Source organism: Nomascus leucogenys, chromosome 11 (genome assembly GCF_006542625.1).
Source record: "Nomascus leucogenys isolate Asia chromosome 11, Asia_NLE_v1, whole genome shotgun sequence".
Lineage (NCBI taxonomy): Eukaryota > Metazoa > Chordata > Mammalia > Primates > Hylobatidae > Nomascus > Nomascus leucogenys.
Genome location: NC_044391.1, coordinates 72612130 through 72628820, shown reverse-complemented (window position 1 = coordinate 72628820; position 16691 = coordinate 72612130). Strand labels below are relative to the sequence as shown.

At 39.6% G+C, this 16691-nt stretch overlaps 1 protein-coding gene across 6 annotated transcripts in view; it reads right to left on the bottom strand.

Annotated features, from left to right (window-relative positions):
* Nucleotides 1-16691, bottom strand: part of MED12L (mediator complex subunit 12L) — a 334555-nt gene that overhangs the window by 255139 nt on the left and 62725 nt on the right. For all 6 annotated transcript variants that reach the window (XM_030822722.1, XM_030822724.1, XM_030822727.1 and 3 more), the window contains exons 6-11: nucleotides 8823-8992; nucleotides 7374-7484; nucleotides 6078-6347; nucleotides 2122-2271; nucleotides 662-761; nucleotides 202-338 (exon numbers count right to left, since the gene is read on the bottom strand). In XM_030822722.1, coding sequence (XP_030678582.1) covers nucleotides 202-338; nucleotides 662-761; nucleotides 2122-2271; nucleotides 6078-6347; nucleotides 7374-7484; nucleotides 8823-8992 — 938 coding nt within the window. The remainder of the gene's footprint in view (nucleotides 1-201; nucleotides 339-661; nucleotides 762-2121; nucleotides 2272-6077; nucleotides 6348-7373; nucleotides 7485-8822; nucleotides 8993-16691) is intronic.

Here is a 16691-nt window from a genome sequence, read left to right as displayed (position 1 = left end):
ATTCCCAGGTAGACAAGCCCTACTGACATTTTATTTTAATAATGGTGGGTAATCTTGGTCCAATAGAATGATTTCAAGTGTGTATGTCTTCATAAGATACTACACTTCATAGAAAAGGTTTCTCCAGAGTTTTCTGAATGAGAAAGAAGAGAAAACACTACGAAAATAAAAGGTAAAAAGAATTAAAAAAAAATTAACTACCTCTTGGTTATCTTTGTTTTGGTTTGCCCAGAAAATCTTATGATAAAGTGTCTCCATTGAATTGCTGGAATCAGTTCGGTCAAAACAGTGACGATCCAAAACTTCCAACGTGTGCAAAACCCGACTAATAGTCACCCCTACAGGCAAAAATTAAACAAGTGGTTAATGAGGCCAAAAACAGAATAACACAGTACAAAATCACCATTCTATGTGAGGCAAAAGAAATTTTTTCAAATTATCATTCTTGGCATATGTTATCAAACAATCATCAACAAAACCAAACTTGACATTCTAGACAGCCAGGATCTAAAAGGCATAAACTGAAGATTGTCCTCCAAATTCACCAAGTGGCTCCTCTGTCAAAAAGCTGCCTTATTCATGTGGAATGGTTTATAAGAAGCAAAAACACGGCATAAAGTCCAACATTCAAAAGCACTCGTTCCTCTGTGGCATTCTGTACCTGCTGTGGATTCTTGGCACTTGTCAAATGACCACCGAACTTCTACTGCACGGCCTCTTTGTTTTATCTGTTGTTCTACTTCATAAATCCTTGCCCGAACCTGAAAGATAATCACTTCTAATTAACTTGTGCTTGGAATGCCACAGCGCATGTCTAAATCATGTCAGGTTTTTCCACGTGAGTAAAGTATCCTACGGTGAACTACCATCTTGACTGCATTGTAAGAAATGCAGCCTGTGGCCCAATAAGTGAATTTTTAAAATTTACAAAGGGCAATGTCAGTTTTCAATAATAAATGTTCACAAAAATAAATGCTTACAAAATTTGTTTTAAGAGTGAAATTTCTTTTTTAGGACACCTCATGGAAAGGTGAACGTTCTAAAATAATCTCTTTGAGCCATTCTTCCATGTGTGAAAGCAACTTGCAATGTTCTATTAAGAAAACTGCTTGGTAAAAGACAGGGATCTTATTTTTTTTCTTTTTAATGGATGAATATGTTTTTTTTTATTATAAGTTTTAGGGTACATGTGCACAATGTGCAGGTTTGTTACATATGTATACATGTGCCATGTTGGTGTGCTGCACCCATTAACTCGTCATTTAGCATTAGGTATATCTCCTAATGCTATCCCTCCCCCGTCCCCTCACCCCACAACAGTCCCCGGAGTGTGATGTTCCCCTTCCTGTGTCCATGTGTTCTCATTGTTCAATTCCCACCTATGAGTGAGAACATGCAGTGTTTGGTTTTTTGTCCTTGCGACAGTTTGCTGAGAATGATGGTTTCCAGCTTCATCCATATCCCTACAAAGGACGTGAAGTCATCATTTTTTATGGCTGCATAGTATTCCATGGTGTATATGTGCCACATTTTCTTAATCCAGTCTATCATTGTTGGACATTTGGGTTGGTTCCAAGTCTTTGCTATTGTGAATAGTGCCGCAATAAACATACGTGTGCATGTGTCTTTCTAGCAGCATGATTTATATTCCTTTGGGTATATACCCAGTAATGGGATGGCTGGGTCAAATGGTATTTCTAGTTCTAGATCCCAAGACAAGGATCTTATTCTAAATATTAATCACAATCCTATGGTTCAAGTCACATAAGGCTTTGAAACAAATAACCCAGTACTAATAAGAACATATAATAATTACTAAATATCAAAACTACTACAGGAGTCATGGTCATATATTAGAACCACCACCATAATTACAGTCTGGGTGGCAGAACTCTCAGCAAGAACTGTTCAGCAAAACAGTGAAAAGAAATGGAGCAACTTCAAGAACTTCAGTAGTTCTGAAGAGGCTAAACAATTCTCTAAGGTCACCCAGAGTGTTAGTGGGCAAAACTGGGAATAGCACCCAAGCATCTAGATACTAAAACCTGTGCTTGACCCACTGTGCCCTGATGCCTCTCAAGAATGAAAACAGCCATCAAATCACTGAAACATTAAGTCTACCTGCTGATTGAAAGCCGTGTTCCCACCCGGCATGGGGAGGCTGGAAGGGGCCACCTGCAGCAGATCCAGGGGTGAGCCTGGGTTTGCGCTCTTATTTTCATTTGTGGAATAATTCCACACCAAGGCACTTGGGCAACAGAGAGTGACAGTCTGGAAATGAAACAGATAAAGTTGAATGTTCAGAGGAAGGAGAAAAGCATTACAATAGCTAAACAGTAAAAATGACACCCTGACATCACTATATTACTGTCTCCTACTAGTAAGTTTAAAATACGAGTGTCTTACCCCATTCTCAACTTTGCAATTGAGAAGACAAAACTAAAAATTATTAAGTTGAAAGGGAGAAAGTACAGCTGTTGAGAAATTAAGGAATATTATAATTCATAAGCTAATACTCCAACAGGAACCTGAAGGAACTTAATAAAAATGCAGTAATCATCACTTAAAAATCGTCACTTAAACCAATTTTTCATGCAATTAAAAACATGAGATGAACTTAGAATATGTAATTTCTAAGGTTGTAAAAGCTAAAAAAAAATTATTTAAAAACAAAAACAAAATCAAATAATCATGTAATAGTAGCTTCATAAATGGTGGGCAGGCAGTAACCCCGGACAAGGGGTTGTCAAACTTTTTCTATAAGAAGCCTGACAGTAAATGTTTTAAGCTTTGCAGGCTACCTACAGTTTTTGTCACATATTCTTCATTTTTGTTTTAATAATGCATTAAAAACATAAAACCTATTTTTAACTTGTGGGCCGAATTTGATCCACACAGCCTGTAGATCTACCTCGCCCTAGACACTTGCAGACACTCTTCACTCAACCAGAAGTACTTTATATGACCATCTTGCTTATATGTCACAACAACCCCATGATCTAGGTAGTGTTATCCCCCGCCTTTACCAAAGAGGACCATGAGCCACGTAGATTAGTAACCAACCCAAGTTTGATTTTATTAATAGCACACATGCTCAGAACCACTATGTTATCCTGCTGCCTCCTAAATGTAAATTAAACATTATAGCTCACATTTAATTAAGCTAATTACACTTACTCTACGCTGAACACTATCTTGGAAGCTTTCCGTCATCATAACCTTAACCCTATGAGGTAATGAAGTAAGAACTATCATTACTCCCCAGTCAGACATGGGGAAACAGAGGCTCAAGGGCACAGTTACCAAGTGGCAGAGTGAGGCTTAAAATCAGGTCTGTAATAGCTTTAAAGTGTATATCTAAGCCATTATGCTCTTGTGCCATTCAACAGCAAATATTGTTTTCAAAAATATGAAATTAAGTACGAAAAGCTGGCCAGGCACAGTGGCTTGCACATATAATCCCAGCGCTCTGGGAAGCCAAGGCAGAAGGATCACTTGAGCCCAGGAGCTTGAAACCAGCCTAGACAACACAGTGAAACCCCGCCTCTAAAAAAAATTTAAAAATTAGCTGGGTGTGGTGATGCACATTTGTAGTCCCAGCTACTAAGGAGGCTGAGGGGGGAGGATCGCTTACTTGAAGCAGGAGGATCACTTGAGCCCAGGAGCTCCAGGCCGCAGTGAGTGAAGATTAGGCCACACTGCCCTCCAGCATGGGCAACAGAGCAAGACCCTGTCTCCATCAATTCATCAATCAATTTAAAAAAATAAAAGATAAAAAAAATAAACTCTGAGGTCTAGGAGACATCTTTGTGGAAACCAGATAGCAGATACAAAGAATGTCAAGTCCCTGAAACCTACCAATCCATCTCTTTCCACTGGGCTACATCCCTACTGCCTTCCTCATGCCTGTGACAATGTGGAGTTCTCAACTCCTCCTGACAGAGCCCTTCCCTGTGTCCTTGATTCCAAAGCCCTCTAATACCCAGGGCACTGATCTATCAAACACTCCTCCTTCTCCTATTTGCTCTTAGCCCACAAATAAGTTCAAATCTACCCATCAAAAAATATATATTTTTTTAACTCTCCACTCAGCTGCCATCTTTATCCACTATCCATTCTCTTCTCTTCCGTTCATAAACATGTTTCTCAAAAGAACAATTAGTACTATTTCTCCTTATTTTCCATCACTCCTCAACATTCCTTAATTTGGCTCCTTATCCACCATTCAATTAAATAGCTCTTTAAAAGCTCACCAATGAACACTATATTGTCAAAGACAACTTCAGCCATCTTCTTGCCAGATGTCTCCAATACTCTAGACATTGCCCACTACTAATTCCTTTTTTCAACTTTCTGCAGACCCCAGTTTAGCATAGTGGTTGAGTGTGGACTCTGGATACTGACTGCTTTGGTTTGGATTCCAGCTTTGCCACTTTCTTGCTCTGTAATCTATGCATTATTAATGTTATAAGAATAATAATGGTTCCCATCTCATAGGCTAGTTCCAAGAACTAAATGACTTAATAACATACGTTACAACTTAGAACAATGCCTAGACCATAATAAATGCTATCCATATGCTAATATAATTATGACAATATTACTGTTATTCCCATCATCTTTGGGCAACAATACTCTCCCCCTGTTCTCTCTCCAGTCTGGCCAACCTTCCCGGTCTCCTCCATGGACTTCCCCTCTGCCCGACTCTTAAGCACTCCTGTCCTTCAGGTTCACGGATTCTCTCTCACTACAAAATTCTTCAGGCAACCTCACTCCCTCTTGGGTTTTTGAACAGTCAAAGTTCTTGAAGGATTCGAATCCACACAAGTAGCCAACTGTCCGCCCAAATCTGCAGAATTGGACATGTAACAACTCTTGAACATATCCATTTGGAGGTTCTAAATAAAGGACAAAACAATCCAAAATAGTCCAAAGCTGAACTCCCTGAAATGCTTCCAAACTGGTTTCTTTGCCTTGCAAGCCTCCTTCTTTCCTACCACCCCCCACACCAATCTTCCCTCTACTGTGGCCAATCAATCTACCGACATTACACAACTACCTGTGTCACTTTGCTGCATAAAACCCTCTGACGACATCTCAATCATAAGGCCCATAGGGCGTCTTCTATGCCCTGACCCCCAACAGAGTTTATAATGTATGTCCCACTAATACCCACCTACACAAAAGATAACTGACCAGCCTCTGGGCCTCTTCCCATAGCGCTCCCTCTGCCAAGAAACTTTTACTACTTCTTTTTACTTGATCTTTCTCAACTCATTAGAAGAACTAAAAAATTTCTTTCACAAAGCCTCCGTGAATTTTAGGCTGGGCTAGAGGTTCCCCTTTTCAACTGCCTTGGCCCCCTGTGTATCTCCCCAACAGCCCTTGTCATATTATTTGGAAACTGTCCATTTATGACCGAGTTTTCCTGAAAAGACAGTAAACTCTGAGAGTGGAGACCATGTCTTGAGGGTCAACTCTGTTTCAAAGCTCCTTAGTATACAGCAGAACACATTAAGAGCTCAAGAAATACGAACAGAACACTAAGCTGTGAGCTCCTCTAGAGCAGGACTGTATCTCATTCCTGATATTCCTGGTAGTATCAGCCCAGCAACCAGCATCTTACTGGATGTTCAAGGACTACACAAGCAACAATGCTTGGAAGACGAACAGAGCCCGATACATGATTTGGACTTTAAAGAAACACAGACAGGCAACCAACCCAAGATGTGAACTGAGAAAGATTAAAAATGCTAGCTGGAGAAGCTGTCTTTCCAGAAGAACAATAATACAACTGACTTGTTCTGTGGGTTCCCTGAAGGATTTTTAATTGAACTGCTTAATGACCCTAATAAAGGACAACTGCAATAACACTCTCCTAGACGAATGCGACAAATCTTCTCTCAGCTTGATCCATCATAGGGAAATAAAAACATAAAATTTCAATCAATAAATTACGTGGGTGAGGAAAAAACTAGAGTTGTAAAAAGTCAACTAGAGAATTGAAAATGCCATTCCCAACTCAATCACTTCCCACATTGAATTTTAACATAAAATAACAAGGGCCAAGGACTTACCTGCAACATACAACTAAGTCCATAAACCAGGGGACCATGCTGTGCACAGGAAAGAAAATCTGAGAAGGCCAGCTGCACGGGGCTCATGCCAGGGCCGGGGGGGCCAGGGCTGGGGGCCCCGATACTCGAGTTGTTTGGTCCTATCATCATGTGGGGTGAGTGGGCAGCAAGGAGGTTGGGGCTATCGCTCAGCAGCAAGGAAAGACGCCGGGCACAAAAGTAGGCAAGACGACGAGACAGGTAGGCCGACTGAACAAACTCATCTGAATACTGAGAAGTAGAAGGACACCAGACTTCAGTCATGTCGTATGCGTCTTGGTTAAATAACTATTTTAACACAGACTTGTTTTCATTTAAAAAACAAAAACTTCAAAGGTATAAAGCAAGTGCTGTCCAATAGAAATAGAATGTGAGCCACACGTATAATTTTAAAGTTTCTAGGAGCCATGAAAAAAATAAAAAACAGGCAAAAATTAGAATAATGTATTTTATTTAGCCCAATATATTCAAATGTTATCATTTCAACAGGTAATCAACATAAAAAGTATTACTATTATACACTTTTCCATACTAAGTCTGAAATCTGGTGTGCATTTTACACTTAGAGCACACATCAATTTGGACTGGTCACATTTCAAGAGCTCAGTAGCCACATCTGGCTAGTGGCTATTGTAATGGACAGTGCAGGTACAGACTATCTCAGGGGAGAGACACAGGAACCTATAGTATAGTCTGTGGGGAGGGTATGAGAGTGAAAGGGAGAACTGCCGTTCATTGGATATTCTTCTATCTTGCTTGAATTATCAAATACATGCATGGCCTAAGAATTTTTTTAAACAAATCTCATCTAGATACATCAAATTTAAGCACATCTTAGACCAATCATCAAAATAAAAAGTTTCCTATCCCAAAAGTCTCAAAGACTTGTCAAAAGAATGTAGAAGATCCTCTACCTTCAAAAGGGATGATTTGTTTTGTTTTCACAGAAATTTGTGTTATTATATGGAGACAGTATTTTAAAAGTTGGTTGCTTTGCTCAGTGATAGGAGAAATCAATGTGGGTAAAATTACTTAAAAATTAGGACACATGGGTAAAAACTACCAACATGGTTAATACAAATGATGGCTAAAACTTATTAGAAGCCTTTATCACTTCATGTGTTATAGCATCAAAGACATTTTTTCCTTCATTTCAAGAGGATATTTTTCCTTTTCCTCCTCCACTTACCTAATCATTATTATCAGACTCATTTCTTGCCCATAAAACCAACTGCCTCAAGGGGACATGTACTATACCTGCAGCATTAGTGGTAGCAAGAGTTTAAGAAGATCGTCATCCATTGGTCTGATCTTTTCTAAAACATCCAGGATCCATGTCAAATATTCATGTTTTTCTAACATTCCTTCCTTAAATGAACAAAGAAAAATTACATTAATAATGTTAAAGAGAAAAACAAAAAAGGCACTGTCATTCTTATGCTTAAGTCTAACTGTACTACTGTTTTTGTTGTTGTTGTTAAACATAGTCTCATTGCTCACCGTCCAAATTCTAAACAAAACAAATAACTAATATGTTTTGTATAGTTTTTTGTTTTGTTTTTTAGAAATCTGCTCCAAATTGAGAAAAATTCATTCCAGCAACGAAAAAAAAAAAAAAAATCAGAAGCTTTCACACCCCCAGTGTGTGTCAGGGTCCTGGCTAGATTTCGGGGGAGTATGAACTCATGCTCATAGAAGGAAACTTGGGTAACAGTGATAATTATAAAGAAAATAAGCACTGCTCATGCCATCATCTTAACAAAAGTGTGAAAATCCCATCAGACCCAATGCCCCTTTAATAGCTTCTTTCACTATCCCAAAATTAGTTTCAGATACTATCACCTATCTGCTGAGAGATACTTTTTCCAAGATGCAGTCTAAATTCTGAGCTCAGTAAAAGTCATAAAAGCTCAGGGCAGCACTAAAGTAGTCCCTCTTCTAAATGGAACTAGAATTTATTTTTACTGACTTAAAAATTAACAATATTACTTCTCAAAAAGACCTTATTTTTTCCTATGTTGACCTCTTAGAAGAGCATGAAAATTATAATGAAGGTTCTAAAGGGAAAATTTAGAAACCACATGTCCCCTCCCTCTTTAATCAAGATAACAGGTACTAAAATCTCTGCTAATAGTAAGACTTGAACTGAAGTCATCTCTCCTACCTTAGCATGAATAAGGTAATTATGAGCCCAAGCGCCCTCTTCTGGTCAACAGTATTTACATCCGCTTGTCTGGGTGAGAGTTCAGTCATTCCTAAACGCCCTTACCCCTCCCTCCCCTCAGCAATGTTTGTATTTTCAGCTGCAGCTGAATTAAGATGACCTTTCTCTGTAACAACTTAGGTCTAAAGGAGGTCTGCTACCACAGAAGGCATCAGCACAAAGGTGTTTTTGAATAAATATATCGAATTTTGCAAAATAAAAGGTTTAGAAGGATTACATTTAATAGTGCAATTACAAAGTAATTAATAGCACTAAAAGAGCTAACATGATTAAAAGCTGAAGATCAATATGTATAATAAGCTGTCATCCCAGGGCAGAGGTGTCACCCTGAATACAATTCGATATGAGAAATGTCAGACTGCTTTCTTTGAATGTATTGGTTCATATAAAAATAGGATTTAACCCCAGAACACCAAACTATAAGGAATTTGCTGTCTTCTTAAAAGCATGGCACACAACTCTGCATGTCTTCAAAAGGTTACCTGGAACATGTGAAACGCTAGCTTTTCGTTGTATTCCCATTGCTTCATGGCTTGTTCCACCTCTGGTGGCACAGGGACAGGGCCATCGCCCGTGCTGGAGGCCATGTGGTAAAAGTCAGAAATCTTGGCCAACTGCTCTCGAAGATATCTGGTAGATATCTGTGTCCACTCTGCATTTTAAAAAAAGAAAAATATGAGTTTCTAGACACAATGGGTACAAGAATTACATGTTTTCTTCCCCGTTCTGATTATCTCGAGGGTGTACTGATAAAACAAACATCTGCTCCCTAAAAATGATCTGTGCCTGTACAAGCAGTGCTCAGAAAAGGATATCCACCCAAAGCCCTTAGAGAATGCATGCTAGTGTGAGGTGGCCTGCCCTGTGGCAGCAGCCAGCTCTTGAAGAAACAGGCAGCTCTACCCTTATGCTTCTGTGACTCTTAACCTAGGAGAATAGATGTTCACTCTCGAATTGGGTCCATCTGGTGATCCTCCTTGTTAAACATCAGTTAGTATATCAAAAAAACAAAGGCAAAGCAGGACAGAATCATAAAGGGGAGATCTCAAGGAATCTCAAATTCTACAGCAAAAGAATTCAAAATCCCCCAAAAGCAGCTCTCTTAGTATCCATTTTTCAGGCTCCACATGGAATTTCAAATATGCCTAATTAAGATTTGTTTGTTTTTGTCAGTCTTTAAGAGGACAGACATTCATTCACTGCAGGCTGGACCATGAAAGCATTCCAACCCGCATTGCCCCAGGATGTGTCAGGGACACCCGCATGGCTTCCCTCAGGACAATCATCTGGACTTTCAATTATTCTACTCTCATCAACCAACACAAGTGTCTCAAAACTCAGGGAGGGTGAAATCAGAGAGGTTGGGGAGCAACAAACAGTGGGATACTGGAAAGGAAACAACCAAAGTAGCATCAGGAAAAAAAATCACTGAAATTATTCAAATATTTTAGGGGCACAAATTAAATCAGTGTGTTGCCTCTGGCAACCATGAGGGATGTGATGCCAACTTTAGCCCATTCTGTGGATAAAAATGTAATAATTGCATGCTCACAGCCAAATTTCCCCAAGGATTAGCAAAACAGCATTTCAGAAGAAAACACCCTACTGAAACATCACCACACAATGCTGTTTTCCCATTATTTGGCAATAGGTTCACCCACCTTCTATTTTGACAAAAGAAAGTAGAAACTAAACATCTACTAGTCATTGAGTGCTTTGTTTTTACTTTTTAAATACCCTTAAAATTACTTAACAGAACCCAGAGATAACTACTGTTAAGTTTTCATCTAAACCACTTATTTTAATTGCGTCTTATTTAAAATTAAAATTCAAAGGCACGCTGGAGTTGTTAAACTTCGGTAACAAGCCAATGCGAAAAGATGAACAGATACTAGGTCGACGTTCTGTTCCTAGTTTCATAGTGTTTCTGAAAGCACCGATAACAGATATTAAAGTTAGTCCACTGGCATTAAAAACAGTAAACTATCTATGTCATCATGTTCTTCTGCCCTGTTATGGACTAACAGTCTCATGACACTCACTTGTTCGACAAAACAAAATAGCAACCATCAGATGAGACAAGTTTAGCTTAGCTATAATAAGCAAAAACAAAAATAACAAGGATCCAAATCCTAACTTTTGTATGCCAACCCTTGCTATTAACTCACTCTCAGTATGGTACTATTCTCAATATCCCCACTGAATATTTTAGCCTCAGGAGCTAAAAATATTAATAACGCACACATTCATACCCCCCTATTTTGTCTAGGGTATATCTTCTTTTTAAGATTTTTTTAAATATAGGAGAAATACATGTTCATTATAGAAAATTTATACTGTAGACATGAAAAGAAAAACCATCTGTAATGCCATCACCTATAATCATGCAATATTTTCATATATATCTTTCCATCTTTTTTACTCTAAGTATGCATGTTTTTATAAACATACACATATCTTTTTTTAAAATGTTGCTGAATATACTATTCCACAATCTGAACTCCTTTTGGGAATCCATAAATAAAGCCCTCTTAACCCTGTGCTTTAAGTGTATTTAACTGACTTAAAGTTATATCAATCAGATAGATATAGGGCTCTGGGACATAAGATAGTCGAGTGGATGAGGATTAGTAAAACTGCAATTAAAAATTAAAAATAGAAAATAACACATAGTGACTAGTACTGTACTCCTTAATAATTATTAATAATGTTTATAATTATTCACGGCTAGGGAATGGTAATGAAAGGGGACCAATAAGTGGACAGTGGCCAGATGGGCCCACTTTCAACTCAGCTCTCAGCCCTAAGTGCACAGCAGAACAGTGACGGGAACTTTTAACAAATACCAGTGCCTTAGGCCCCAACCCATCAGTTTCTAATTTAATTGGTCTGGAGTGAGACCCCAGTTTCAGGTGACAAAAAGAAAACAGAAGGCCGGGTGCGGTAGCTAACGCCTGTAATCCTAGCACCTTGGGAGACAGAGGCAGGCCAATCACCTGAGGTCAGGAGTTCAAGACCAGCCTGGCCAACATGGTGAAACCCCATCTCTACTAAAAATACAAAAATTAGTCAGACATAGTCGTGGATGCCTTTAATCCCAGCTACTCAGGAGGCTGAGGCAGGAGAATCACTTGAAGCTGGGAGGCAGAGGTTGCAGTGAGCTGAGATCACACCACTTCACTCCAGCATGGGCAACGGAGCGAGACTCCGTCTCAAAAAAAAAAAAAAAAAAAAAAAAAAAAAACAAGAAAGAAAACAGAAATAGATACATACAGATTATACTGAAGATGAAGGGGCGGGGAATGTTCAGGGGTAGAAAATACACAGAAAGTGACTATGGAAGCTACTCTGAAAGTGGAGCAGTTCTAAATTCAGGCAATGCAGATGATATGAATACAGGTGTAGTTGTTGATGTTAAATAGAACTTAACATCCATGAAGCCAGATTATTAGAAAGTTTATGATCCTCAATGTTACTGAGAGTGGTGTGAGGGGTCAGGATTGAAAAGAATGACAGCTTTTTTGGACCATACTCTCCCTAGCATCCAGAATCCTGGAATCCTGGAACCACTATTCCTTCTTAATGCCTAACTCTAGGAACAGAAGGCTGACCTGGAAGGCGTTTCAGAGGTCATGCAGTCCACCCTAACATTTTAGAGGTATTAGCACTGTGATCTTGGTCACCGATGCACAGCTAAACCAGTAGTACACTGAGTGCTTTTAGTAGTACAAAAATTGTGCCTTGCTCTAGTATATGAAAACACGTAAATTATAAACACATAATGGGTGACAGCAGAGATATGTCACATTACATACAAGCAGCTCCTTCCAGGCCTGGGATATCTGCAGTATTAAAGAGAGAACTGGAAGCTCTGCAGAGGAGAAACACCCACCATGGAGGCAAATACAGAGCACTCCAAATGAAGTGAGGCTCACAAAGGTCACTGGCAGTGTTACACCATCAGAGAGGTAGTACAGGGCAGCATTTAGCGCTATTAGCAGAATGGACTTTGGAACAGGATGGCCTGGGGTCCAAATCTCAGATCTGCCACATATTAGTTGTGCAACCTGGAGCAAGGCATTTACCTCCACTAAATCTCAATCTCATTTTAAAGAGAAGCATTAATAATATACATATGCCTCAGAGTCACTGTAAGGATGAGTCACTTAGCATGAAGCATGCAACACGGAAATCAATAAGTGGTAGCTATTATCACCATCAGGATGAAAAGTCAGTAGAAAGGAAACTGATAGACCTTGAGTGTCAATAGACAGCACCTGCTGTCACTAATGTCAGACCCTGCCTCTGCCTCAGCTGAGTTAACACCCCATGGTTAATATAATCCAGGCAATGCTCTGGATGAGTATTTATGGAATCAATCAATGTCAGTTTCACTGTTCAGTACCTTCAATGGGCCAGGCAGTGGCTCACACCTGTAATCCCAACACTTTGGGAGGCTGAGACAGGACGATTGCTTGAGCCTAGGAGTTTGAGGCCAGCCTGGGCAACACCCTGAGACATCGTTACAAAAAAACCAACAAAATTAGCCAGGCATGGTGGCACACGCCTGTAGTCCCAGTTGCTCAGCAGGCCGCTTGAGCCCAGGAGATAAAAGCTGCAGTGAGCCCAGATTGCTCCACTGCACTCCAGACTGGGCAACTGAGTGAGACCCTGTCTCCAAAAAAAAAAAAAAAAAAAAGACCTTCAATGGATCCACAATTCTTAATGAATTAAGGCCAAATCCTTAGCTAGGAATTAAAATCATTTCAAACACTATCTACCATTTCTCACCACGCTAGCTCCAGTTGCTTTCTCTCTCATGTTTACAGTGCTTTATCCATCTAAAATACAGGCATACTTCGTTTTATTGCACTTTGCCTTACTGGGCTTTGTAAATACTGCATTTTTTAAGAAATTGAAAGTTTGTGGCATCATTTTCCCAACAGCATATGTTCACATCATGACTCTGTGTTACATTTTGGTAATTCTCTCAATGTTTCAAACTTTTCAGTTATTATTATGTCTGTTATGGTGATCTGTGATCAGTGATCTTTGAGTGACTATTGTAAATGTCTTGAGGTGCCACGAACCATTCCCATATAAGACAGCCAACTTAATGGATAAATGTTGCATGTGTTCTGGCTGTTCCATCAACCTGTCTCTGTCCCATATCTCTCTTCCCACCCCCTACCCCACTTCAGGCCTCCCTATTTCCTGAGATACAATATTAAAATTAGGCCAATGAATTAACCTACAATAGCCGTTAAGTGTTCAAGTGAAAGGAAGAGTCACACATCTCACTGTAAATCAAAAGCTAGAAATGATTAAGCTCAGTGAGGAAGGCACGTTAAAAGCCAAGACAGGCCAGAAGCCAGGTCTCTTATGCCAAACAGCCAACCTATGGATGCAAAGGAAAGGATCTCAAAGGAAATTAAAAATGCTACTTCAGCCCGGGTGCGGTGGCTCACGCCTGTAATCCCAGCACTTTGGGAGGTAGAGGCAGGCAGATCACGAGGTCAGGAGATGGAGACCATCCCGGCTAACACGGTGAAACACCGTCTCTACTAAAAATACAAAAAATTAGCTGGGCGTGGTGGCGGGTGCCTGTAGTCCCAGCTACTCAAGAGGCTGAGGCAGGAGAATGGCAAGAACCCGGGAGGCAGAGCTTGCAGTGAGCCCAGATGGTGCCACTGCACTCCAGCCTGGGCAACACAGCCAGACTCTGTCTCAAAAAAAAAAAAAAAAAAAAAAATGCTACTTCAGCAGTCACACAAATGATAAGAAAGCAAAACAACTTTATTGCTGATAGGGAGCAAGTTTCAGCAGTCGGGATAGAAGATCAAACCAGCCACAACATGCCCTTTAGGCAAAAGCCTAATCCAGGGCAAGGCCTCAACTCTCTTCAATTCTATGAAGGCTAAGAGAGGAAGCTGCAGAAGAAAAGTTGGAATCTAGCAGGAGCTAGTACGTGAAGTTTAAGAAGCCACTGTCACAACATGGAAGTATAAGGTGAAGCAGCAATGCTGACGTAGAAGCTGCCGCAAGTGATCCAGAAGATCTAGCTGGGATCAATGATGAAGGTGACTACAGTGAACAACAGATTTTCAAGTTAGACAAAACAGCCTTCTGTTGGAAGAAGATGCCATCCAGGACTTTCACAGCTAGAAAAGAGAAGTCAAGGCCCGGCCTTAAAAGACAGGCTAACTTTCATGTTAGGGACTGATGTGGCTGATACTAACCTAAAACCAATGCTAATTCACCATTTGGAAAAGCCTATGGCCTTTAAGAATTATGCTAAATCTAGTCCGTCTGTTCTCTGTAAATAAAACAACAAAGCCTGGAGGACAGGATATTTGTTTACAGCATGGCTTACAGAATATTTTTAAGCCATTCTTGAGATCTACTGCTCAGAAAAAAAACAGATACCTTTCAAAACATGACTGTTCACTGACAATGCACCTGGTCACCCAAGAGCTCTGATGGAGATGTACAAGGAGATTAATGTTGTTTTCATGCCTGTTAACACAACATCCATTCTGTAGCCCATGTTCAAGTAATTTTGACTTTCAAATATTATTATTTAAGACATATATTTCATTAGGCCATAGCTGCTGTAGATAGTGATTCCTCTGATGGATCTGGGCACAGTAAACTGAAAAGCTTCTGGAAAGGATTCACCATTCTAGATGCCATTAAGAACACTTGTGATTCATGTGTCAAGGCGTCAAATATTGACTTCCATAGGAGTTTGTAAGAAGTTGATTCCAACCTTCATGGATGAGTTTGAGAGGCTCAAGACTTCAGTGGAGGAGACAGCAACAGATGTGGAAACAGCAAGAGAACTAGAATTAGAAGGGGAGCCTGAAGATGGGACTTAATTGCTGCAACCTCCCAGTAAAACTAAGCATGAAGAGTTGTCTCTTATAAACGAGCAAACAAAGTGGTTTCTTCAGATGGAATCTACTCCTGATGAAGATGTTGTGAACACTGCTGAAATGAAAACAAAGGATTTGGAATATTCCATAAACTTCGATGATGAAACAGTAGCAGAGTTTGAGAGGACTGACTTCAATTTTGTAAAATGTTACCAAACAGCATCACATGCTACATAGAATTCTTTCATAAAATGAAGAGTCAATGAATGCGGCAAACTTCATTACTGTCTTCCTTTAAGACTTAAATTGCTACATCCACCCCCAACCTCCAGCAGCCACCACCTAGATCAGCCAGCAGCCATCAACCCTGAGGCAAGACCTTCTCTTAGCCAAAAGGTTACAACTCAGTGAAGGCTCAGATGACTGTTAGCATTTTTAGGGATGAAGTATTCCTTAATTCAGATGTTACTTTTTTTTGACATATGCTATTGCACACTTAATGGGCTACAAGACAGTGTAAACATAACTTTTATATGCACTACGAAACCAAAATATTCGTGTGATTCACTTTATTGTAGCAGTCTGGAACCCATAATATATCTGAAGAATGTCTGTACCTTCTCTACTCGCCTGTATTCTAACATTTAAGTTTCCTCTAGTCTCTGAACACCATTTCATCACCTAGCAGGGCTTTGTCTCCCGTCTCTGACATATTACAATTTCCTCCATCCTCCATCCCCATAAAACTACACCTTACACGCAGACAACACCTAAGTATTGATTTCAATCAATACACCATAAGGTCCTCCCAAAATAACTACCAAATCAAGTTCCTTCCCAATTATTCTGTCTCTCATTTCTTGATACAAACTTATTTCTTTTGTAGTTTAAACTCACCACTGCACACCTAAAATGTTTCAAACATGACAATAGGGAAAAGGCCAAATTCCTTCTCTAATACACTGTCTCTAATATAGCTAAATAGAAGCATCTGTTAATCAATGGCTATAAATGGGCCAGGCAAATACTGGACTTTCCATTCTTTTTCAATAAATTTCCTTGTAAATGTATGGGTATGTATGGGTTTTTATATAACCGCATATGAAAAAACTAACTTTGTAAAGATTCATTTTCCCAGCTACTTCCTTTTCCATCATCAAAGCCAGTGGGAACTCACTATGTGAAATGAAATGCAACAGAGATTTTTTTTTTTTTTTAACTCCAACCAAGTCCAGAGACTAAGGAGCTAATCTTTAAGGTGATCCACCTGACACAGCACTTTAAGTCAGAGGTGATGGACTCCTCAATGGAGAAATTCATTTCCTTGGAAATCCTTCTTTAGGCTATAAGACTACAATAGTACCCCCTTCTGAGTGGGAACAGCCTGCTTCTCAAAGCTGCAGGACATTGAGGGTTTAACCAGCCTAACGTTGGTGCAGACTGAATGAGAGAAAAAATACAAAATACAAAACCAAA